Raw genomic sequence first — 26896 nt, forward strand, 5'->3', positions numbered from 1 at the left:
AAGGTATCCTTAGTAGCCTTGAATGATCTTTTGTATTTCTGTTATGGGTTGTAATATCTCCCTTTTTGTTTCAAATTGAGCTTATTTGGATCTTCTTTTCTTGGTTTATCTCACTAATTGTCTATCAATTGTATCTTTCAAAGAACAAGCTTTTCGTTTCACTTATCTTTTGTATTCTTATTTTTTGTTTCAATTTCATTTAGTTCTGCTCTGATTTTTGTTATTTCTTTTCTTCTGCTGGGTTTGGGTTTGGTCTGTTCTTGTTCCTCTAGTTCCTTGAGGTGTAAGCTTAGATTGTCCATTTGTGCTCTTTCAGACTTTTTGATGTAGGCACTTAATGCTATGAACTTTCCTCTCAGCACTGCTTTTGCTGTATCCCAGAAGCTTTGATAAGATGTGTTACTATTATCATTCAGTTCAAAGAATTTTTAAAATTTCCATCTTGATTTCATTGTTGACTCAACAATCATTCATGAGTAGATTATTTAAGTTCTATATATTTGCATGGTTTTGAAGGTTCCTATCAAAGTTGATTTCCAATTGTATTCCACTGTGGTCTGAGAAAGTACTTGATATAATTTTGATTTTCTTAAATTTTCTGAGACTTGTTTTGTGGCCTATCATATGGTCTATCTTGAATAATGTTCCATGTGCTTATGAATAGAATGTATATTCTGCAGTAGTTGGGTAGAATGTTCTGTAAATATCTGTTAAGTCTATTTGTTCTATTGTATAGTTTAAGTCTATTGATTCTTTGCTATTTCTTTGTTGACTTTCTGTCTTGATGGCCTGTCTAGTGTTGTCAGTGGAGCAGTGATGTCCCCCACTATTATTGTGTTGCCCTCTATTTCATTTATCAAGTCTAATAGTAATTGTTTTATACATTTGCGGGCTCCAGTATTAGGCATATATATTTAGGCATATATATATATATTAGGCATATATATTTAGGATTGTGATATTTTCCTGTTTAACTGTCCTTTTATCATTATATAATTTCCCTCTTTGTCTTTTTAAACTGTTGCTGCTTTAAAGTCTGTTTGTTTCTGTTATAAGAATAGCTAACCCTGAATATTTTTGGTGTCCATTTGCATTGGATATCTATTTTCACCCCTTTACCTTAAGTTTATGTCAGTCCTTATGTGTTAGGTGAGTTGAGACAGCAGATACTTGGTTGGTAGATTTTTATTCATTCTGCCATTCTGTATATTTTAAGTGGAGGATTTAGGCCATTCACATTCAACATTGAGATGTGAGGTATCATTCTATTCTTCATGCTAGCTGTTGCATGAATGCCTTTTTTTCATTGTGTTTTTGTTTTATAAGCCCTGTGAGATTTATGCTTTAAGAAAGTTCTATTTTGCTGTAGTTTAAGGTTTTGTTTCATGATATTGAACTCCTTTTAACATTTCTTGTAGCTCTGCCTTGGTAGTGGCAAATTCTCTCAGTATTTGTTTGTCTAAAAAAGACTTTATCTTTCCCTCATTTATGAAGCTTTGTTTCGCTGGATACAAAATTCTTGGCTGGTAATTATTTTCTTCAAAGAGGCAAAAGACAGGACCCAATCCCTTCTAGCTTGTAGGGTTTCTGCTGACAAATCTGATGTTAGCCTGATAGTTTTTCCTTCATAGGTTACCTGATGCTTTTGCCTCACAGCTCTTAAGATTCTCTCCTTTGTCTTGACTTTAGACAACCTAATGACTGTGTGCCTATATGATGATCTTTTTGCTATGAATTTCCTGGGTGTTCTTTGAGCTTCTTGTATTTCGATGTCTGTATCTCTAGCAAGACCAGGGACATTTTCCTCGGTTTTTCCCCCAAATAAGTTTTCCAAACACTTAGATCTCTCTTCTTCCTCAGGAACACGAATTACTCTTAGGTTTCAGAATAACATAATTATTTAACATAATCACACAACTTCTTGGATGCTTTGTTCATTGTTTTTTGAATCTTTTTTCTTTGTCTTTGTCAGATTGGGTTAATTCAAAAGCCTTTTCTTTGAGCTCTGATGTTCTTTCTTCTACTTCTTCAATTATATTGTTGTAACTCTCCAGTTTCTTTTGCATTTCTCTAAGTGTGTTTCATTTCCAGAAACTGTGGATGTTTTTTATTTATGCTGTCTATTTCTCTGGAGATATTTTCATCCATATCCTGTAATATTTTTAAAATGTCTTTAAGTTATTTTTCATCTTTCTCTGGTCCCTCCTTGAACAGCTTAATAATTGACCTTCTAAATTCTTTTCTGGGCAATTCACAGGGTTCTTCTTGGTTTAGATGCATTGCTTGTGACCTAGTGTGGTCTTTGGGGGATGTTAAAGAACCTTGCTTTATCATATTATCAGAATTGTTTTTCTCGTTCCTTCTCATTTGGGTAGACTATGTCAGAGGAACATTCTGTGGCTCAAGGGCTGCTGTTCAGATTCTTTTCTTCCACTGGGTGATCCCTTGATGTGGTGTTCTCCCCATCAGGAATGGGGTTTCCTGAGCACCAGACTGCAGTGATTGTTATTTGCTCTTCTGGGTCTAGCCACCCAGCAGAGCTACCAGACTCTGTGCTGGTACTGGGGAGTGTCTGCAAAGAGTCCTGTGATATGATCCGTCTTCAGTTCTCTCACTCATGGATACCAGCACCTGTTCCAGTGGAGGCAGGAGGGGAGCTGAAGTGGATTCTGTGAGGATCCTTGATTGTAGTTTTTTTTATGGCCCTGGTTTTCTCAAATGCCATTTGTGCTAACAGTGAAGCTATTACGTGGACAAACTCAGGACCTCTGGTTAGCCAGGATGTCCCAGGCAGTGGAATTAGCTGTTGTTTTCTCCTTTCTTGGAGCAGGGTTGTTCTTTTATGTGTTGTTGTAACAGCTTGAGTTGGTTGGCCTCCAGCCAGGAGGTGGGGCTTTCAAGAGAGCATCAGCTGTGGTAGTATAGTGGGGATTCAATCTTTCCCTAGGGTCACCTGGATAAGTATTCTGGTTTCTCAGGTAATGGGCAGGGACATAGAGCTCCCAGGAGATTTTATCTTCAGCTACCATGGCGTGTAGAGAAAGGCCATCAGGGCAGGTTAGGCATGTCTGAGCTCAGACTCTCCTTGTGTGGGGCTTGCTGTGGTTGCTGTGGGAAATGGGGCTGTGGTTCTCAGGCTAATGGAGTTATGTTCCCAGGAGGATTATAGCTGCCTCTGCTACATCATATAGGTCACCAGGGAAGTGGAGAAAAGCCAGCAGTGACAGACCTCCCCCAACTCCCATGCAGCCAGCAAGGCCAGTCTCACTCTCACTGAGCCCCACCAACAGCACCTAGTCTATATCCAGGAAGCTGGTTTGCAGGGCTGACATCTTGCCTTGCTACAAGCGTCCCCACGGAGAAAGCAAGCAGGGCTTTCAGGCCTTGGCCCTCCCTGCCTGCCACAGCTTCTGTGCTCATATCTGTACTTCCCGTTCACCTCCCTGGATTATGTCCAAGAAAATTCATGCTCAGTTGAAATTATAACAAAGTTCAGCAGTTTCCTTCTCCCTGTGGCCCTTCTCCAAGGAACCCTTGAAATAAAGAGAGCCCTAGTGACAAGGAAAAGGCTAGCCTGGGCTTCCCTGAAGACTGAGTGCCTACAGGGTTCTTCCCACTGCTTTCTCTACTTTTATATTTCTCTTGGCTCTCCAAATTTGTTTCAGCTCTAAGGTTAAATCCTTTTCCCATGATCAGAATTTTCAGATTCCCCAGTGAGGATGCGTGTTCAGAGGTGGACTTTCCCCCTCTCACACTTTGGGCACTCACAGGTTTTGGCTGTCTCATGGAGCTTGCAGTGGCAAGATGCTTCTTTCAAAGAATCTGTGAATTCTTTCTGCTTTCCTGGTATGTTCCTGTGGTAGTTCTTAGAGCAAAAGTTCATGGTGTGAGTCTCCACATGTTTTGTCCATCCAAGTGAGAGCTGCAAGTTGGTCCTGCCTCCTATCTGCGATTTTTTTTGTCTGGTTTTAATTCTGATGGTTAATTTTATGTGTCAACTTGACTGAGTCATAGGGTGCCCAGATATTTGGTTAAACATTAATTCTAAGTGTCTTTGTGAGAGTGTTTCTGGGTGAGATTAGCATTTGAATCAGTAGACTGAGTAAAGCAGATTGTCTTCCCCAATGTGGGTAGGCTTCATCCAATCCTTTGAGGACCTGAATAGGATAAAAATTCAGAGGAAGGGAGAATTTGTTCTCTCTGCCTGACTGCATGAGATAAGACATCAGTCCGTCCTTAGACTGGGACTTATGTGATCAGGTTTCCTGGTTCTCAGAACTTTGGACTCAAAATGAAACTTACACTTTTGGCTCTCAGGTTCTCAGGAGGCCTTTGGACTTGGAGTAGAACTTATACCATTGTTTCTCCTAGTGCTTACACTTTGGGCTCAAAGTAGAACTACACCACCACCTTTCCTGGGTCTCCAGCTTGCTGATGGCAGACAGTGGGACTTCTTAGCCTCCATAATTATGTGAGCTAATTCCTCAATGTAAATAATAATAATTTATATACATATATCTTATTGTTATTTTTCTATAGAGAACCCTACTGATAGTGATTCCAAAGAAACAGAATTTTAGGAATGAGTTTTCTGAATTGGTTCTGAAGTTTCTGGAATTGGCTCTTCAATCTTATTAGTTTTGATGATGCTAATGACACTGTATCAAGTAATAAAGAGTGACACTGTATCAAGTAATAAAGAGAGCACTGGTAATCTGTGGCATGATCTGGCAATGGAAATATGCAAAGTATCTTCAATAGATGCTCTTAATCAACTATTTATGAGAAGCAAGTAGCTGGGTGACTATATATGATAATTTTTAACATTTTTGAAAAACTAATGAATAAAATGAGGTTGGCTTGTAGCTTCTAACATGATTGAAAAAAGTGCGAAAAGAAAAAGATCAGTTTAGGAATTCCCAGCCAAAGTGCTGGATAAATGACCTGAAAGCTTCTATGTATCTCCTAAAGGAGATGCTTCTTGCATGTAGCCACAGGACTGAGATTGCTGAAAACCACAGAATTTCATCTGTAAATAGCTGAATTACAATGATAGTTGAACTCCCAGTCTTGCAGGGTATCTACTGTTAAAATGAGGGCACTGATTTGGAAAGAATTGGATCCTGTAAGTTAGGATGGGGATGTGTGGGAAGACCCTTATGAAGCCAGGGATACTGAGTGCCTAAATTCCAATGCATCTTCTTTGCCAGGAGAGGAGGCCTCCCTGCAACCAATGGAAGCAGCTTACAACTGCCCGTGGTATTGGCCTCTCCAATCCTGTCTGAAGGGATCAACACTGCATTGCTTGAGGAAACCCAGGCCACTATACAGGACAATGTTGATTCTCCTCTGGACCCACCGTCTTTGCTTCTAAGACCTATAATAGGAATCAAGCCCTAACAGATCCCTAAAGGTAAGGTACAAAGTGTGACCCACAAAGACATGTACTACACTCCAAAAGAACTACTCAAATTTTCCAATTTATACAGCTAGAAATCTAGGGAACACATGTGGAAACAAATACTAATGTTGGAAAAAACATAAAGTTGAATCTGGTCAAATTTATTGATAGGGGCCTACTAAGCAGAGATTCTGATTTTAATGTTGCAGCTCAGGGAGTTGGAAAACATTCTAACAATTTGGTTGGTTGGTTTGCTAAAACATGATGAAAAGGTGGCCCACAGTGAGTAAATTGGAAATGCTGGACCTGCCTTGGTTTAATGTTGAGAGGAGGATTCAAAGGCTTAAGGAGAATGGAAGGTTAGAATAGTTCTGCTCACTCACACTGGGAAGGAATAGAAAATGTACCTTTCACTAACACTGTGAGAAATACATTTGTAAAGAGAGCCCTCGTGACAAGGAAATTTGGAAAAGAAGTGTGTGGAAAGACCTCTCTGAATGGAAAAAAAAGTGTGAAGATATTTGTGCCTCGTGTGAATGCTCACTCATGTTTGATCACATGTCTTACTCCATTTGGGGCTGCTCTAACAAAATACCATGGACTGGGTAGCTTCTAAACAACAAATTTATTCTCATGGCTCTCGAGGCTTGGAGTTCCAAGATCAAGGTACCAAGAGCTTTAGTGCTGGTGCGGGCCTCTTTTATAGACAGTGCTTTCTTGCTGTGCCCTCTCACGGTGAAAGGGGCAAAGCAGCTCTCTGGAACCTTATTGTAAGGACACTAATCCCATTCATGAGGGTTCTACCGCTTAACCACCTCCCCAAAGATCTCACCTCCTAATATCATCCCCTTGGGGACAGGGGCACACAAACATTCAGAAAATAGCACTATAGAAGAGAAGGATTTTAATAATCAAACAGACAGAATGACCTGTTTTTGATTACCAGTCAGCATCTTTTCCCACCCACTCCAGTTACTGCCCAATGGGCTCATGAACAAAGTGGCCATGGTGGCAGGGATGGAGGTTACATGGCTCAGCAATATGGACTTTCACTCACCAAGGCTGACCTGCCTACTGCCATTCCTGACTACCCAATCTGCTAACAGCAGAGACCAACACTCAGCACCTGATATAGCACCTTCTCTGGGGTGATGAGCCATCAACCTGGTATCAGGTTGATTACATTGGAGTGCTTCTATGATGGAAGAGGCAGTGTTTTGTCCTTACTGGAATAGACACTTTGGATACAGATTTGTCTTCCCTGCATGCTACGCTTCCACCAAAAGTACCATCCATGGACTTACAAAATGCCTTATCCACCATCATGATATTCCACACAGCATTACACCTGATCAAGGAACTCGTTTCACAGCAAGAGAAGTACTGCAATAGGCCTGTGCTTGTGGAATTTACTGGTGTTACCATGTTCCCCATCATCCTGAAGCAGCTGGCGTGACAGAGTGGTGACATGGTCTTTTGAAGTGTCAGTTACAGTGCCAGTTAGGTGTCAATACCTTTCAGGGCTGGGGCAAGGTTTTCCCCAAAGCTGTATATGCTCTGAATCAGTGTCCAATAGATGATGCTGATTCTCTGTTAGGATTCACAGGTCCAGAAATGAAGGGGTGGAAATGGGAGTGGTACCACTCACCATTACCCTAAGTGACCCACTAACAAAATGTTTTCTTCCTGTTCCTGCAACCTTGTGCTTTGCTAGCCTAGAGGTGTTAGTCCCAGAGAGAGGAATGCTTCCACCAGGAGACACAACAATGATTCCACTGAACTGGAAGTTAAGACTGCCATCTAGTCACTTTGGAATCCTCATATCTCTGAATCAGTAGGACAAGAGGCAGGTGCAATGTTGGCTGGGATAACTGATCCAGATTACGAAGTGTATATTAGGTTTCATAGTGCAATTTTGTTAGTGGGTAACTAAGGGTAATGGTGAGTGCTGCCACTTCCATTTCCACCCCTTGAGTCCTGGGTGGAAATCAAGGGGTGGAAATGGGAGTGTAAACTGGTATAATAGACTTTTAGACTATTAAGTGTAAATTGGACTATTACTACTCTGCAATGGAGGAAATAAAGAGTATGTTAAGAATACAGGAAGTGCCTTAGGGCATCTCTTAGTGTTACCATGCCTAGTGATTAGGTCAATGGAAAACCACAACAATCCAATTCAGGCAGGACTATTAATGACCCAGACTCTTCAGAACTGAAGATTTGGGTCACCACATCAGGTAAAAAACCAGTACCAGCTGAGGTGTTTGCTAAAGGCAAAGGGAGTACAGAATGGATGGTGGGAGAAAGTAGCTATAAATACCAGCTATGACCATATGACCAGTTACGGAAACAAGGTCTGTTAATGTTATGGGTGTTTCCTTCTTATTTTGTTATGAATACAATTGTATGTGTGTATCTCAAATATCTTTGTTTTCTTCCTTCTCTTATTCCCTTATCATGTAATATAAGGTGTATTGACTTTACATCATAGTATTTAAGTATTGTTAATTTTATATCATAGTATTTAAATCGTTTTTAACAAAATAGCAAGGAGAAAAGTAAACTCACTTAAGAATACCTATTCTTCTGTGGAAGGGGTTAGTGTGTTTTCAGTTGAATGCATGATACTTGTATCATGTTAAGTAAAACTGTAACCTTGTTATTGTCTTTAAGTGGAGAGTATGGTTTAAGGAGATGTGTATGGGTGCCAAGTTGACAAGGGCTGGACTTGTGATAGTTAATTTTGTGTGTCGACTTTACTGGGTCATGGGGTACCTAGATATTTGGTTAAATATTATTTCTAGGTGTCTCTGTGAAGGTGTTTCTGGGTGAGATTAGCATTCAAATCTAGACTGTGCAAAGCAGACTGTCTTCTCCAATGCAGGTGGGCCTCATCCAATCCTTTGAGGACCTGAACAGAACAAAAATGTAGAGGATGAGAGAATTTACTCTTCTTGCCTGACTGCATGAGCTGGGACATCAGTTTTCTGCCATGAGATTGGGGCTTACACCATCAGCACTACTGGTTCTCAAACCATTTAATTCAGACTATAATTACATTACCAGCTTCCCTGATTCTCCAGCTTGCAGATGGCAAACCATGGGACTTCTCAGGTTCCATAATCATTTGTTGATTCCTCATAATCTCTCTCTCTCTCTCTCTCTGTATATATGTATACACACACACACACAACACACACACGCACACACACACACATATACACATAATTCTATTGGCTCTATTTATCTGGAGAACGCTGACTAATACACATGGCTAAATCCTTATCATTTAAGTCTTCAAATGGTATTTCCTCAGAGAAGCCTTTCCTATTATTGCCTATCCCGGGAGCTGCAAATACCTCAAGGTTCCAGCGAATAGTCAGTAGCAAAGGTACCATGGTAAGTACCATTACCCAAATTCAACAATTATCAACACTGTGTCATTTTTGTTTCACCTATCTCTTCAACTGGCTTTTTACTTGATCATTTTAAACAAATCCCAAACACTGTGTCACTTCAAACCATAAATATTTCCATATGCATGAAGATTTTTAAAAATCATAACCACTATATTATTGCTCTAACAAAATTAACAGCAAGTCCTTAATATCATATAATACCAAGAACATAGTAAAATTTCCCCAATTGCCATATATCTTAATAAATATTTGCTGAATAAATGATGAACAAATGAATATGTGTCTGAGAGTAAACTTTCTAAAGCCTTGAAATGTGAAATAAAATTATCCTTATTAGAAACATTAGGATGACATATCAGAAGAACTATGGTTTTCAAACTTTTTAACATATTCCCCATAACTCTGTAGGTTTTCAAAATTTAAAAGGTGGAGAATTAGTTCAGCAAGTACTGTTTTAGTCATGCAGATGAAACCTAAGAGTAAAATTCTGTATTGGATATTTACTAACGAAAAAAGAAGATATGTCTTTGCACAGATCCTTATACAGTAAAATTCATAGCAGATTGACTCATAATAACTAAACACTAGAAACAACCCAAATATGTATCAACTAGTGAATGGATAAACTTTGATACATTCATACAATGTAATGCTACTCAGCAATAAAAAAATACACAAAAAAGATGGATGAATCTTACAAACATTATGTTGAATAACAAGAAGCCAGATGCAAGAGTATATACTCTGTGATTCCAATTAAATAAAATTTGAGAGCAGACAAAACTAATTTATAGTGAAAAGCTATCAGAATAGTGGTTGTCTGTGGGGAGTAGGGTGGGGTGGGATTGACTGGAAATGAGGCATGACGGAACTTTCTGAGGTGATGGCAATTTTATTGGGGGTTTAGTTACACAGATGTGTACAGTTTTCAAAACACACGGAATTGTACACTTAAGATTATGCATGTGTTTGTATGTACATTTTACCAAAACAGAATAAAATATTTAGGTAGATATCTTACTGATGTCAGCTATTTACTTTGAAATGCATCAGAAAAATAAGATGGCTTGACGAAAGATAGAGATATGCATATGTGGACAGATATGTGATAAAGCAACACAGAAAAATGTTAGCAGTAGAATCCAGTTTGGGGTATACAGGTGTTTACTATACAATTCTTCCAGCTTTGATATGTGTTTAAAATTTTAAAAAAATAAAATGTAGAGAAAAATCTCCATAGCGGTTTTCAGAAGATGGGAGGATAAAAAAGGGGCTAGTTTGAGAACATATATGACTTAGCCTTTCTGAGATACTTGCTGAGCTGCCTCTCTAGCTGCCTTTGAATGAACTGACCTCCACTTCCAGTTCTTGTGTAAACCGGTAGCTTTTTGGCCATATCAACAAGCATCTGCTTCTGGACCTCAGGTCTCTCTTCATTTTCATAGCGCTCCTTGTCTGTGTAGGACAAGTGGAACTGGAAGCAGGAGTGAAAGGTAAGACTTTATTATCTAAGGTTAATAGAAAAGATTAAAACCAACAACAATAACTACTTTAATGAAATTATTTGTTACCTACCCTTGAAGCTCAGGTACCACTTTGTCTTAAAATGTTCTCTGGATAATTATTTCAATAATCTGGCTTTTATCTCAATCATCAAAAGCATGAGATATGTGTATTGTTTTATAAAGAAAATAAAACAGAGAGATTAAGTAACTTGCCTAAAGTTGCACTCAATCAACTAACAAGTGGCAATGTTGGACTTCAAACTCAATTCATCTGATTTCAATACTTGTCCCTTTCCATTGATTCATAATATGATGTTGCATACAGATGTGTAACATATTTTTGCCAGGGCCCTGTTGATAATTAACCATGCTTATCAAGTTGCAAGAGTTTTCATAGATGACACTGATAACACCCTTGGAGAAGCTGGATGAGACTGCTTGTAACATTGTCTGCATATTCTAATCATGTAAATAGGTGGAAATTTAGATATTCTCACTATTGAATACTTTTTTAGTCTGGTATGGAGCTTGTTGCTGCAATGGTGCCATATTTTGCTAATCTTGCAAAATATATACCAATGATCTTCAAAAGTAATATGAACCTGAAAGCATTTATTCTATCTGTGCCAAAGGGTAGACTGAGTTGAAAAAAAGGATATGGGGTCAAAATTTCTGGGTTTAAGTCTCATGTCTATCACTTAATAGAAAATCACTTTGCAAAATCAGACATTCTCAATCTGTTTCTTCGTCTGTAAAATAGAAGAAATAATATCTACTTCATAATATTGGTGCAGAAGTGCCGGATAATAATAGGTAAATAAAAATCTCCTTTAGAAGTCTAATTTTTGAATTGTTTAAAAATATTTGACGTTGCTGCTGGAGATTTTGTCACCACTAGGCCTGCCTTACAAGAGCTCCTGAAGGAAGCACTAAACATGGAAAGGAACAACTGGTACCAGCCACTGCAAAAACATGCCAAATTATAAACTCCATCAACTAACAGGCAAAATAACCAAGTAACATCATAATGACAGGATCAAATTCACACATAACAATATTAACCTTAAATATAAATGGGCTAAATGCCCCAATTAAAAGACAAAGACTGGCAAACTGGATAAAGAGTCAAGACCCATCAGTGTGCTGTATTCAGGAGACCCATCTCACGTGCAGAGACACATATAGGCTCAAAATAAAGGGATGGAGGAAGATCTACCAAGCACATGGAAAGCAAAAAAAAAAAAACAAAACAAAACAAAAAAAACAAACAGCAACAAAAAAACAAAAACCAAAAAAAAAGGAGGGGTTGCAATCCTAGTCTCTGATAAAACAGACTTTATCCGTTTTTTTTTTTAACCAACAAAGATCAAAAGAGACAACGAAGCCCATTACATAATGGTAAAGGGATCAATTCAACAAAAAGAGCTAACTATCCTAAATATATATATACACCCAATACAGGAGCACCCAGATTCATAAAGCAAGTCCTGAGAGACCTAAAAAGAGACTAAGACTCCACACAATAATAATGGGAGACTTTAATACCCCACTGTCAACATTAGAAAGATCAACGAGACAGAAGGTTAACAAGGATATCCAGGACTTGAACTGAGCTCTGCACCTAGCAGACCTAATAGACATCTACAGAACTCTCCACCCCAAATCAAGAGAATATACACTCTTCTCAGCACCACATCGCACTTATTCCAAAATTGACCACATAGTTGGAAGTAAAGCACTCCTCAAACATAAAAGAACAGAAATCATAACAAACTGTCTCTCCGACCACAGTGCAATCATATTAGAACTCAGGATTAAGAAACTCACTCAAAACCGCACAACTGCATGGAAACTAAACAACCTACTCCTGAATGACTACTGGGTAAATAACGAAATGAAGGCAGAAATAAAGATGTTATTTGAAGCCAATGAGAACAAAGACACAACGTACCAGAATCTCTGGGACACATTTAAAGCAGTGTGTATAGGGAAATTTAGAGCACTTAAATGCCCACAAGAGAAAGAAGGAAAGATCTAAAATCGACACCCTGACATCACAATTGAAAGAACTAGAGAAACAAGAGCAAACAAATTCAAAAGCTAGCAGAAGTCAAGAAACAACTAAGATAAGAGCAGAACTGAAGGAGACAGAGACACAAAAAAACCCTTCCAAAAAATCAATGAATCCAGGAGATGGTTTTTTTGAAAAGATCAACAAAAGTGATAGACTGCTAGAATGCTAGCAAGACTAATAAAGAAGAAAAGAGACACAATAAAAAATGATAAAGGGGATATCACCACCGATCCCACAGAAATACAAACTACCATCAGAATATACTATAAACACCTCTACAAAAATAAACTAGAAAATCTAGAAGAAATGGATAAATTCCTGGACATATACATCCTCCCAAGACCAAACCAGGAAGAAGCTGAATCTCTGAATAGACCAATAACAGGCTCTGAAATTGAGGCAATAATTAATAGCCTACCGACCAAAAAAAGTCCAGGACCAGACAGATTCACAGCCAAATTCTACCAGAAGTATAAAGGGGAGCTGATACCATTCCTTCTGAAACTATTCCTTTCAATAGAAAAAGAGGGAATCCTCCCTAACTCATTCTATGAGGCCAGCATCATTGTGATACCAAAGGCTGGCAGTGACACAATAAAAAAAGAGAATTTTAGACCAATATCCCTGATGAACATCGATGTAAAAATCCTCAATAAAATACTGGCAAACCGAATCCAGCAGCACATCAAAAAGCTTATCCACCAAGATCAAGTTGGCTACATTCCTGGGATGCAGGGCTGGTTCAACAAATGCAAATGAATAAACATAATCCATCATATAAACAGAACCAAAGACAAAAACCACATGATTATCTCAATAGATGCACAAAAGGCCTTTGACAAAATTCAACAGTCCTTCATGCTAAAAACACTCAATAAACTAGGTATTGATGGAACATATCTCAAAATAATAAGAGCTATTTATGACAAACCCACAGCCAGTATCATACTCAATGGGCAAAAACTAGAAGCAATCCCTTTGAAAACTAGCACAAGACAGGGATGCCCTCTCTCACCAATCCTATTCAACATCGTATTGGAAGTTCGGGCTAAGGCAATCAGGCAAGAGAAAGAAATAAATGGTATTCAATTAGGAAAAGAGGAAGTCAAATTGTCCCTGTTTGCAGATGACATGATTGTATATTTAGAAAACCCCATCGTCTCAGCCCAAAATCTCCATTTAAGTTGATAAGCAACTTCAAACAAAGTCTCAGGATACAAAATGAATGTGCAAATCACAAGCATCCTTATACACCAATAACAGACAGAGAGCCAAATCATGAGTGAACTCCCATTCACAATTGCTACAAAGAGAATAAAATACCTAGGAATCTTAATCCAGTCTACCATTGATGGACATTTGGGTTGGTTCCAAGTCTTTGCTATTGTGAATGGTGCTGCAATAAACATACATGTGCATATGTCTTTACAGTAGCATGATTTATAATCCTTTAGGTATATGCCCAGTAATGGGATGGCTGGGTCAAATGGTATTTCTAGTTCTAGATCCTTGAGGAATCGCCACACTGTCTTCCACAATGGTTGAACTAGTTTACAGTCCCACCAACAGTGTAAAAGTATTCCTATTTCTCCACATCCTCTCCAGTACCTGTTGTTTCCTGACTTTTTATGATTGCCATTCTAACTGGTGTGAGATGGTATCTCTTTGTGGTTTTGATTTGGGATGAGTTAATGGGTGCAGCACACCAACAAGGTACATGTATATATAAATATAACAAATCTACACGTTGTGCAGATGTACCATAGAACTTAAAGTATAATAATACAAAAATAAAAATCAAAAAATACCTAGGAATATAACTTACATGGGACGTGAAGGACCTCTTCAAGGAGAACTGCAAATCACTGCTCAACAAAATAAAATAGGACACAAACCAATGGAAGAACATTCCATGTTCAGGGATAGGAAGAATCAATATCATGAAAACGGCCATACTGCCCAAGTAATTTATAGATTCAATGCCACCCCCAACAAGCTACCAATGACTTTCACAGAATTGGAAAAAGCTACTTTAAAGTTCATATGGAACCAAGAAAGAGCCCACATTGCCAAGACAATCCTAAACCAGAAGAACAAAGCTGGAGGCATCATGCTACCTGACTTCAAACTACACTATAAGGCTACAGTAACCAAAACAGCATGGTACTGGTAACAAAACAGAGATATAGACCAATGGAACAGAACAGGGGCCTCCGAAATAACACCACATATCTATAACCATCTGATCTTTGACAAACCTGACAAAAACAAGAAATGGGAAAAGTATTTCCTATTTAATAAATGGTGCTGGGAAAACCGGCTAGCCATATGTAGAAAGTTGAAACTGGATCCCTTCCTTACACTTTATACAAAAATTAATTCAAGATGGATTAGAGACTTAAATGTTAGACTGAAAACTATAAAAACCCTAGAAGAAAACCTAGGTAATACCATTCAGGTATAAGTAATCTAGAGATGATTTAAAGTATGTAGGAGGCTGTGAATGGGTTATATGCAAATACTATGCCATTTTATATAAGGAATCTGAGCACCTGCAATTTTTGTATCTATGGGAGGTCCTGAAACCAATCCCCTGTGGATACTGAGGAACAACTATATTTATAGGCCAAAAGACATGTAGAAGAATGTTCACTGGAGCTTTATTCATAACACACAAAAATGGAAACAAGCATACTTCAATGGCTGAATGGTTAAATCAAGTGTGATAAAAGGGAATAACTAACAGCAATCAAAGGAATCTACTAAAAACTGCATCAACATGGATAAATTTGAAAAACACTGTGTTGAGTGAAAGGTATACATAGAATAGTACCAACTATGATTCCTTTTTTATGGACTTCGGAAACAGGCAAAACCTATCTACGGTGATAAAAGTTAGAGTAGTAGTTACCTCCGAGAGGAGGCTGATTTGAAAAGAGGCATGAAGATTTATGAGGTACTAGAAATGTTTAAAATTTTAACCTGGATAGTGATTACATAGGTATAATATATGGGGACACATTCATCAAATTATTCTCTTTAAAACTTAATTCTGGGAGTAGAGTCTGTATGTTATACTTCTATAAAATAGCAGAACAAATAATAAAATATTTGAGATAACCTAAATATATCTAACTTAAAAAATTGGAAACATATAAAATCAAACACTCTGTTTTCAGAACCACACCTAGTGGTGCATTTTTATGGTACTGTCATTCTCAGGTAGAGTGAGAATTAAGTACCCTGTGTGGGGTATGTGGAAATATGTAGGGGTATTTTTGGCAATTACAATGAATGTGGTACATTATAGGCAATTAATCCTTAGCCTAGGGTGCTAAAGATTCTCCAATGAACTGAACAAATTCACACACCTATTTTTCCCATTCAAAGGTCAGTAGGTAGTATTGGAGGGGCCTAGATGGCTGATTAGAAGCAGCAGTCCATGGCACTCGCGGAGAGGAATGAAAGTAGTGAGTGAGTTCAGCACCTTCAACTAAAATATACAGGTTTGTGCATTGGGACTGATTAGGCAAACAACTAGACTCATAGAGAATGAAGAAAAGCAGGATGGGGAAACAGCCCTCCCAGGAGTGGTACAGAGCCAAAAAACAAACAAACAAACAAACAAACAAAAAGCCCCACCCCGAGACAAGGGAATTGATGAATGATTGTGCCACCCTGCTCAGGAAATCATGCTTCTCCCACAGATCACTGCAACCCGCTGATAAGGAGATCCTCTGGTGATCCCATGCCACCAGGGCCTTGGGTCCGATACTCAAAGCTGTGTGGAGTCATGGCAGAGCAGCTGCTCAGCCACACACAGAGACCCGGGAGTTTTACATACTCCAGCCCCAGTATCCCCAGCAAGGTGGGAGATCCATTTGTACATATACCTAAGAAGAGGGCTAAATCCAGGCAGCCAAGCAGTGTCGTTCTGCAGGCCCCACTTCCATGGCACTATACAATCTAAGACACACTGGCTTGTAATTCTAGCCAGCCAACTGCAACAGGCTGAAGTCTGCCTGAGATGGGATAAAGTTCCTGTGGGGAGGGGTGGCTGCCATCTCTGTGGTTCAGTCGGCTCAGCCATTCCAGCCTGCCAGCTTTGGAGAGTGCAAATGGTCCGGAGGAGTAAGGACCCCCCACAATGAAGCATACCTACTTTGCCAGGTTGTGGCCAGGCTGCTTCTTACGCAGGACCCCAATCCATTCCTCCTCACTGGGTGAAGCCTCTCTGTGGGGACTTCAGCCACTCCAGCCAAGGTTATACAGAGAGAGCTCTAATTTCTCCCTGGGACAGAGCTCTTGGGAGGTGGAGGAGCCACCATCTCTGCAGTTCAGTGAACTCAGCCATTTCAGCCTGCTGGTTTTAGAGAGTGAAAATTGTCCCGATGAGGAAGGGTCAGTTTGGAAAATTTTGGACTTATCTATTCATGCTAAATATATACAACACAATGCAGGACAGCTGCTTTGGCAGATTGTGGCCAGACTGCTTCTTTTTTGTTGTTGTTTTGTTTTGTTTTTCTTTCTTTTTCTTTTTCTTTTTTTTTTTTTGAGATGAAGTTTCACTCTTGTTGCCCAGGCTGGAGTGCAATGGCACAATCTCGGCTCACTGCAACCTCTGCCTCCCAGGTTCAAGTGATTTTCCTGCCTCAGCCTTCCAAGTAGCTGGGATTACAGGCATGGGCCATGATGCCTGGCTAATTTTGTATTTTTAGTAGAGACGGGGTTTCTCCATGTTGGTCAGGCTGGTCTCGAACTCCCGACCTAAGGTGATCCACCCGCCTCGACCTCCCAAAGTGATGGGATTACAGGCATGAGCCACCGTGCCTGGCCACACTGCTTCTTTAAGTGGGACTCCGACCCATTTCTCCTCACTGGGCAGGACCTCCCTGTGGGGTCTTCAGCCACTCCACCTAGGGTTATAGGGACAGGGTTCTGAACTTTCCCTGGGATAGAGCTCCCATGGGGAGGGGTGGCTGTCATCTCTGTGGTGCAGTTGATTCAGCCATTCCAGTCTGCTGGCTTTGCAGACTTCAAATTTTCTGGACAAGAGTGGATTCCCTCCAGTAGAGCAAACCTGCTCTGCCAAAAAGCAGCCAGACTGCTTCTTTAAGTGGGTTCCTGATTTCATTCTTCCTGATTGGGTGAAACTTCCCAACAGGAGTCTCGAGATACCTCCTATAGGTGCATTTGGGCCAGAAACAGGTCAGTACCCGCCTGGGATGGAGCTTCCAGAGAAAGGAGAAGGCTGCCATCTTTGCTGTTTCACAGTCTTCACTGGTGATACATCCAGGTATGAAAAAAATAAAAATAAAAATGAGGCAAGTAGGGTCTGGAGCAGACCTGCAGCAAACCACAGCAGCCCTATAGGAGAGTGGCCTGACTGTTAAAAGAAAAACAAACAGAAAACAACATCAACAGAAAAGACCCCACAAAAAACTCATTCAAAGGTCAACCTCAAAGATCAAAGGTAGATAAGCTCACAAATATGAGAAATAATCAACACAAAAATGCTGAAAACAAAACGCCAGAGTGTCTCTACCCCTCTCAAATGAAGGCAACACCTCTAGAGCAAGGGCACAGAACTGGGTTGCGGTTAAGATGGCTGAATTGACAGAAGTAGGCTTCAGAAGGTGGGTAATAACAAACTTCACTGAACTAGAAGCAGCATGTTGTAACCCAATGCGAAGAGGCTAAGAATCATGAGAAAACAATACAGGAGCTGATAGCCAGAATAGCCAGTTTAGGGAGGAATATAACGGACCTGATGGAGCTAGAAAACACAATATGACAACTTTACAATGCAATCATAAGTATGAAGAGCAGAATAAATAAAGCAGAGGAAGGAATCTCAGAGCTTGAAGACTATCTTTCTGAAACAAGACAGACAAGAATAGAGAATAAAGAGTAAAATGAATGAATAAAATCTGAGAAATATGGAATCATGTAAAGAGAGCAAACCTGCAACTGATTGGGGTACCTGAAAGAGATGGCGTTAATGGAACCAAGTTGGAAAATATATTTCAGGATATCATCCAGGAAAACTTCCCCAGTCTAGCAAGACAGGCCAACATTCAAATTCAGGAAATGCAGAGAACCCCAGTAAGATACTCCATGAGAAGATCAATTCCAAGGCACATAATCATCAGACTCTCCAAGGTTGAAATAAAGAAAATATTCAGGCAGCCAGAGCAACCTCTGCCTCCTGGGTTCAAGCGACTCTCCTGCCTCAGACTCCCAAGTAACTGGGATGACAGGCATGCACCACCATGCCCAGCTAATTTTGTACTTTTAGTAGAGAAGGGGTTTCTCCATGTTGGTCAGGCTAGTCTTGAACTCCCTACCTCAGGTGATCTGCCTGCCTTGGCCTCCCAAAGTGCTGGGATTACAGGATGAGCCACACGCTCAGCCCTGGCATAATGTTTTCAAGGTTCATCCGTGTTGTACCATGTATCAGTACTACATTCCTTTTCATGGCTGAATAAAATTCCAGCCAGTGTATGGACACACAACACCTTCATTATCCATTTATTCACTGATGAAAATTTGGACTGTTTCTACCTTTTGGCTATAGTGAATAGTGCTGCTATGAACAGTCATGTATAAGTACTTATTTGAACACTTGTTTTCAATTATTTCGGGTATATATCTAGGAGTGGGATTTCTAGGTCACATGGTAATTATATATTTAACTTCATGAAAATTTGCACAGCTGTTTTCACATCAGTCATACCATTTTACATTCCTAGAAGCAATGTATGAAGATTCTGATTTCTTCACATCCTCACCAAGAGTTATTATTTTTCATTCATTCATTTATTTAATTTGGCTATCCTAGTGGGTATCTATCACAGTCTTGTTTGCATTTCTCTAATAACTAATGATGTCAAGCATCTTTTCATGTGCTTTTTGGCTATTTGTATATATTCTTTGGAGACATGTCTATTCAAATCCTTTCACCAGTTTTAAATTGGGTTGTTTGTTTTCTTGTTGTTTATTTGTAGAAATTCTTGATATATTCTAAACACTTGACACATCAGATACATGACTTGCAAATATTTTCTCCCATTCTTTGGATGATCATCTCACTTTCTTGATAGTGTTGTTTGATGTACAAAAGGATTTTTTTAACTTTGATGAAGTCAAATTTATCCATTTTTTCTTTTATTGCTTGTGCTTTTGGTGTCATATCAAATAATTCATTGCCAAATCCAAGATAATAAAGAGTTTCCCCTAAGTTTTATTCAAAGAGTTTTGTAAGTTTAGGTCTTACATTTAATTATTTGGTCCTTTTAAAAATAACGTGATACATATGCGTAACAAAAAACTTAACCATTTTAAAGTATATAGTCAGTAGCATTAAGTACATTCACATTATTGTTCAACCATCACTACCATCCATCTCCAGAACTTTATTCATCTTCCCAAACTGAAATTCTATACTCATTAAACAACTCCACATTTCCCTCTCCTCCCAGTCCTAGCAAAGACCATTCTACTTTTTCTCTGTGAATTCAACTACTTTAGGTACCTCATACAAGTAGAATCATACATATTTGCCTTTTGTTACTGGTTTATTTCACTTAGCATGATGTCCTGAAGTTTCATCCATGTAATAGTATGTGTCAAAATTCCCTTCTCTTTCAAAAGCTGAATAATATTCCATTGTATGTATATACATGATTTTACTTACCAATTCATTTGGGTTGCTTCCACCTTTTGGCTATTGTGAATAGTGCTATAAACATAGGTATACAGCCATCTATTTGAGACTTTGCTGTCAACTCTTTTGGGTATAAACCCAAAAGTGGAATTGCTAGACCCTGTGGTGGTGCTATTTTTAACTATTTGAGGAACCATTATACTGTTTTCCATAGTAGTTACACCATTTTACCATTCCCACCAACAGCCCTCAAATGTTCCAATTTCTTTACATCTTCACCAACACTTGCTGTTTTCCAGTGTTTTTTTTTTTTTATAGTAAGCCTTTTAATAAAGGTTTTAATAAAGGGTGTGAGGTGGTATCTCATTGTTTTGATTTGCATTAATCTAATGATTAATGATATTCAGCATCTTTTCATGTGCTTCCCTGTGATGGTTAATACTGAGTGTCAACGTGATTGGATTGAAGGATGCAAAGGATCCTGGGTGTGTCTGCAAAGGTGCTGCCAAAGGAGATTAACATTTCACTCAGTGGGATGGGGAAGGCAGACCCGCCCTTAATCTGAGTGGGCACCATCTAATCAGCTACCAGCGAATATAAAGCAGGCAGAAAAACGTGAAAAGACTACACTGCCTAGCCTCCAAGGCTACATCTTTCTACCACGCTGGACCCCTCCTGCCCTCGAACATCGGACTCCAAGTTCTTCAGTTTTGGGACTCAGACTGGCTTTCCTTGCTCCTCAGCTTGCAGATGGCCTATTGTGGGCCCTTGTGATTGTATGAGTTAATACTTAACAAACTCCTGAAGTTTCACAGCTTGTGAGAGGCGAGGAGTTTAGTGACACTATACATAATACCTTTGACTATATGTGGAGAACTAATGAACACAGAATCTTTCTCCCATCCTTCCCCCAAAGAAACATGTGGCCTTTTACCAGGGTAGCTGCATTGGGGAAAGGGAAATGATCAGACATTTTGGGGACTACTGGACACTGGCTCTGAGCTGATGATTCCAGGCAAGTAAAAATGTCATTATGGTCCTCCAGTTAAAGTAGGGGCTTATAGAGGTCAGGTAATTAATGGAGTTTTAGCTCAGGTCCGATTTACAGTGTCCAGTGTCCAGTAGGTCCCTGGACTCATCTTGTGGTCATTTCCCCAGTGCCAGAATGCATAATTGACATAGACATACTTAGCAGCTGGCAGAACCCCACAATGGCTCCCTGATTGGTAGGGTGAGGGTTATTATGGTGGGGAAGGCCAAATGGAAGCCATTAGAGTTGCCTCTACCTAGAAAAATAGTAAATCAAAAACAATATTGCATCCCTGGAGGGACTGTGATTAGTGTCACCATCAAGGACTTGAAAGATGCAGTGGTGGTGATTCCCACTACATCCTCGTTCAACTCTCCAATTTGGCCTGCACAGAAGACAGATGGATTTTGGAGAATTACAGTGGATTATCATAAGCTTCACCGAGTGGTGACTCCAATTGCAGCTGCTGTAACAGATGTGGTTTCATTGCTTGAGCAAATTAACACATCTCCTGGTACCTGGTATGTAGCCATTGACTTGGTAAATGCCTTTTTCTCCATTCCTGTCCATAAGGCCCACCAGACGCAATTTGCCTTCAGCTGGCAAGGTCAGTAACATACCTTTATTGTCCTACCTTAGGAGTATATCAACTCTGTCTTTGTGTCATTATCTTATTCAGAGAGACCTTGATCGTTTTTTGCTTCTGCAAGATATCACACTGGTCCATTACATTGATGATATTATGCTGATTGGATCCAGTGCGCAAGAAGTAGCAAATACACTGGACTCATTGCTGAGACATTTGCATGCCAGAGGATGGGAAATAAATCCGACTAAAATTCAGGGACCTTCTACCTCAGTAAAATTTCTACAGGTCCAGTGGTGTGAGGCCGTCAAAATATTCCTTCTGAGGTGAAGGATAAGTTGCTGCATTTGGCCCCTCCTACAACCAAGAAATCAGCACAATGCCTAGTGGGCCTATTTGGATTTTGGATGCAACACATTCCTCATTTGAGCGTGTTTCTTTGGCCCATTTATCGAGTGACCCAAAAGGCTGCCAGTTTTGAGTTGGGTCCAGAACAGGAAAAGGCTCTGCAACAGGTCCAGGCTGCTGTGCAAGCTGCTCTGCCACTTGGGTTATATGACCCAGCAGATCCAATGGTGCTTGAAGTGTCAGTGGCAGACAGGGATGCTGTTTGGAACCTTTAGCGGGCTCCCACAGGTGAATCACAGCAGAGGCCTCTAGGATTTTGGAGCAAGGCTCTGCCATCTTCTGCAAATAACTACTCTCCTTTTGAGAGACAGCTCTTGGCCTGTTACTGGGCCTTGGTGGAAACTGAACGATTGACTATGGGTGATAAAGTCACCATGTGACCCGAACTGTCTATCATGAACTGGGCACTCTGTGACCCATCTAGCCATAAAGTGGGTTGTGCACATCAGTATTCTATCATCAAATGAAGTGGTATATATGTGATCATGCTCGAGCAGGTCCTGAAGGCACAAGTTACATGAGAAGGTAGCTCAAATGCCCATGGTCTCCACTCCTGTCATCTTACCTTCTCTCCCCAAGCCTGCACTGATGGCCTCATGGGGGGTTCACTATGATCAGTTGACAGAGGAAGAGATTACTAGGGCCTGGTTCACAGATGGTTCTATATGAAATGCAGGCACCTCCCAAAAGTGGACAGCTGCAGCACTACAGCCCCTTCCTAGGACATCCCAGAAGGACAGCAGTGTAAAGAAATCTTCCCAAGAGGCAGAACTTTGAGCAGCACAGCTGGTTGTGTACTTTGCATGGAGGAAGAAATGGCCACATGTGCAATTATATACTGATTCATGGGCTCTAGCCAATGGTTTGGCTGGATGGTCAGGGATTTGGAAGAAGCATGATTGGAAAATTGGTGACAAAGAAATTTGAGGAAGAGGTATGTGGATGGACTTCTCTGAGTGGTCATAAACTGTGAAGCTATTTGTATCCCATGTGAGTGGTCACCAACGGGTGACTTCAGCAGAGGAGGATTTTAATAATCAAGTGGATAGGGTGACCTGTTCTGTGGACATCACTCAGACTCTTTCCCCAGCCACCCCTGTCATCGCCCAATGGGCCCATGAAAAAAGTGGCTGTGGTGGCAACGATGGAGGTTATGCATGGGCTCAGTGACATGGACCTCCACTCACCAAGGTCGACTTGGCTATGGCCACTGCTGAGTGCCCAATTTTGCCAGCAGCAGAGACCAATACTCAGCATTCAAACTGGCACCATTCCTCGGGGTGATCAGTCAGCTACCTGGTGGCAGGTTGATTATATTGGACTTCATTTATCAGGAACAGGCAGAGGTTTTTCCTCACTGGAATAGATATTTACTCTGAATATAGGTTTGCCTATCCTGCACACAATGCTTCTGTCAATACTATAATCCATGGACTCATGGAATTCCTTATCCACCATCATGGTAATCCACACAGCACTGCCTCTGACCAACACACTCACTTTACGGCTAAAGAGGCAGTGGGCTCATGCTCATGGAATTCCCATGTTCCCTATCATTCTGAAGTAGTCGGATTGATAGAACGGTGGAATGGCCTTTTGAAATCACAATTACAATGTCGACTAGGTGACAATACTTTGCAGAGCTGGGGCACAGTTCTCCAGAAGGCCATGTATGCTTTGAATCAGCGTCCAATATATGGTACTCTTTCTTGCATAGGCAGGATTCATGTGTCCAGAAATCAAGTGGTGGAAGTGGAAGTGGCACCACTCACTATCACCCCTAGTGATCCACTAGCAAAATTTTTGCTTCCTGTTCCCACAACATTACGTTCTGCTTGCCAAGAGGTCTTTGTTCCAGATGGAGGAACACTGCCACCAGGAGACACAACAATGACTCCATTAAACTGGAAGTTAAGATTGCCTGGACACTTTGGGCTCCTCTTACTTTTAAATCAACAAGCTAAGAATGGAGCTATAGTGTTCCCTGGGGTGACTGACCCAGACTATCAAGATGAAATCAGTTTACTACTCCACAACAGAGGTAAGAAAGAGTGTGCATGTAATACAGGAGTAGAAGAAGGTGGTCATCAATTCCAGCTACAACCACATGACCAGTTGCAGAAACAAGAACTATAATTGTCATATTTCCTCCTTCTTTTCTTAATAACATATTTGTGCATGTATACACTTGTACTAAGAAAATATCTTCCTTCTATTTCCTTTTTCCTTTACCATGTGACATAAGATTTATTGACTTCATATCAGCATTTAAGTACTGTTAGCTTTATGTAATAGCATTTGTTTTGGGTATTGGTGCATTTCGGGTTGCATGAAGGATAGTTGTATCATGTCAGGCATAATTGTGACCTTATTATTGTCTTTATTTGAAGATTATGTATGATCTCAGGAGATGTGTATGGTTTCAACTTGACAAGGGGTGGACTTGTGATGGTTAATACTGAGTGTCAACTTGATTGGATTGAAGGATGTAAAGTATTGATCCTGGGTGTGTCTGTAAGGGTGCTGCCATAGGAGATTAACATTTGAGTCAGCAGGCTTGGGAAGGCAGACCCACCCTTAATCTGGGTGGGCACCATCAAATCAGCTGCCAGTAAACATAAAGCAGGCAGAAAAATGTGAAGACTAGACTGGCCTACCCTCCAAGCCTACATCTTTCTCCTGTGCTGGAATTTCATACCCTCGAATATCGGACTCCAAGTTCTTCAGTTTTGGGACTCAGACTGGCTTTCCTTGCTCCTCAGCTTGCTGATGGCTTATTGTGGGATCTTGTGATTGTGTGAATTAATACTTAATAAACTCCCCTTTATATATGTACTTCTATTATACTTTTATATACTCCCATATATGTGTGTGTGTATATAATCCCCTTTATATATGTATATTATATATGTATTATATATATAATATTATATACTATTAGTTCTGTCCATCTAGAGAACCCTGACTAAAATATTCCTGATCATTGAGATATCTTCTTTGGAGAACTGTCAAGTTCTTTACCCATTTTAAAACTGATCTGCACATATAACCCTTGAAACTAAAATAAATATTGAATTTATTTTAAAAAATGAGTTTTTTGTTTAGTTGTAGTTTTTAAATATTCTGTATATTAACTCTTAATCTAAAATATGACATATTTTCTGCTATTCTGTAGGCTGCCTTTTCACTCTTTTAAATGTATCCTTTGACATACGAAAATGTTTAATTATGATGTAGTCCAATTTATGTATGTTTACTTTTTTACAGTGTTGGTGTCATATCCAAGAAATTGCCAAACCAATGTTATAAAAATATTCCTCTGTGTTTTTTTTTCTAAGTTTTATAATCCTAGCTCTTAAGTTTAGATCTTGGATCTATTTTGAGTTAATTTTTGTATATGGTGTGAGGTAAGGGTTCTATATAATTCTTTTGGATATGGACATCCAGTTATCCCAACACCACTTGTTGAAGACTGTGCATTCTCCATTAGAATGCTTTCAGCATGGTTGTTGAAGATTTCTGACCAAATATGCGAGTGTTTGTTGTTGGGCTCTTTATCCTATTTCACTGGTCTACATATCTGGCCTTATGCCTGTACCACATAGTTTTTATTACTGTAGCTTTGTAGTAAATTCTGAAATAAGTAAGTGTGAAGCTACAACTTTGTTCTTTTTCAAGACTGTTTTGGGTATGTGGGATCTCTTGATATTCCATATAAATTTTAGAAAATGATTATTTTATTTCTGCAAAAAAATCGTTGGGATTTTGATATAAATTGCATTAAATCTATAGAATGATTTGGTTAGTGTTTACATTTTAACAATATTAACTCTTCCAATTCATGAATACAGGATGCCTTTCCCTTTATTCACGTCTAATTTCCTTCAGTGACATTTTTTAGTTTTCACTTTAGAAGTCTTTCACCTTTTTGATTATGTTTATTCCTAAGTATTTTATTATTTTTGGTGCTGTTATAAATAAAATTGATTTTTTAGTTTCCTTTCAGATTGTTCATTGTTAGCATATCAAAACATAATTGGTTTTGTGTGATGTGGTGATTTTGTATCCTGCAACTTTGCTGAATTCATTTATTATTTATAATAGTTTTTTACATGTAGAATATTTACAGTTTTCTATATGTAAGATCACACCTACAAACAGAGATAATTTTACTTCTTCCTGTTCAATTTCAATGCCTTTTATTGGATTTTCTTGCCTACTTGCACTGGCCAGAGGAAGCATTTCTTATTTTTTTTAAAGAAATTTGGGAAGGATTGATGTTAACTATTCCTTAAATATTTGATAGAATTCATCTGTGAAGCCTTCTGGTCCTTGGGTTTTCTTTGGTGGCAGGTTTTTGATTATTAATTCTATATCTTTACTTGTTAAAAATCTATTCAGATTTTTTATTTCTTCTTGAGTCAGTTTTGGCAGTTTGTGTCTTTCTAAAAGTTTTTCCATTTCATCTAGGTTATCAAATTTTGGGGCACATAATTCTTCATATTATTTTCTTATAATTCAATTTATTTAAAGTTGGTAGTAACACCTCCACTTTCACTTTTGATATTAGTAACTTATGTCTTCTTTTTTTCCTCCCTCCTTCCCTTCCTTTGTTCCTTCTTTCCTTTCTTCCCTCCCTCCCTTCCTTTCTAATATAAGTAATTTGTGCCTGTACTCTTTTTATCTTCCTTTCTCCTCCCTTCCCTCTCTTCTCCTCTCCTCCTCTTCCTCCCCTTCCTTCCCTTCTCTCCTCTTTTCCCTTCTCTTCCCTCCTTTCCTTTTCAGTCTAGCTAAATAAAGGTTTGAC

General features: G+C 39.4%; 1 protein-coding gene across 8 annotated transcripts in view; it reads right to left on the bottom strand.

Annotated features, from left to right (window-relative positions):
- The window catches only part of ZDHHC15 (zinc finger DHHC-type palmitoyltransferase 15), a 290771-nt gene that overhangs the window by 205848 nt on the left and 58027 nt on the right, over window positions 1-26896 (bottom strand). For all 8 annotated transcript variants that reach the window (XR_013412566.1, XM_077987779.1, XM_077987781.1 and 5 more), the window contains 1 exon segment: window positions 10174-10294. Coding sequence is in view for 7 of the 8 variants with exons in the window: in XM_077987779.1 (XP_077843905.1) it covers window positions 10174-10294 (121 nt within the window). In the remaining variant the exon portion in view is untranslated.

This window comes from Macaca mulatta, chromosome X (genome assembly GCF_049350105.2).
Source record: "Macaca mulatta isolate MMU2019108-1 chromosome X, T2T-MMU8v2.0, whole genome shotgun sequence".
In the NCBI taxonomy this organism is placed as follows: Eukaryota; Metazoa; Chordata; class Mammalia; order Primates; family Cercopithecidae; genus Macaca; species Macaca mulatta.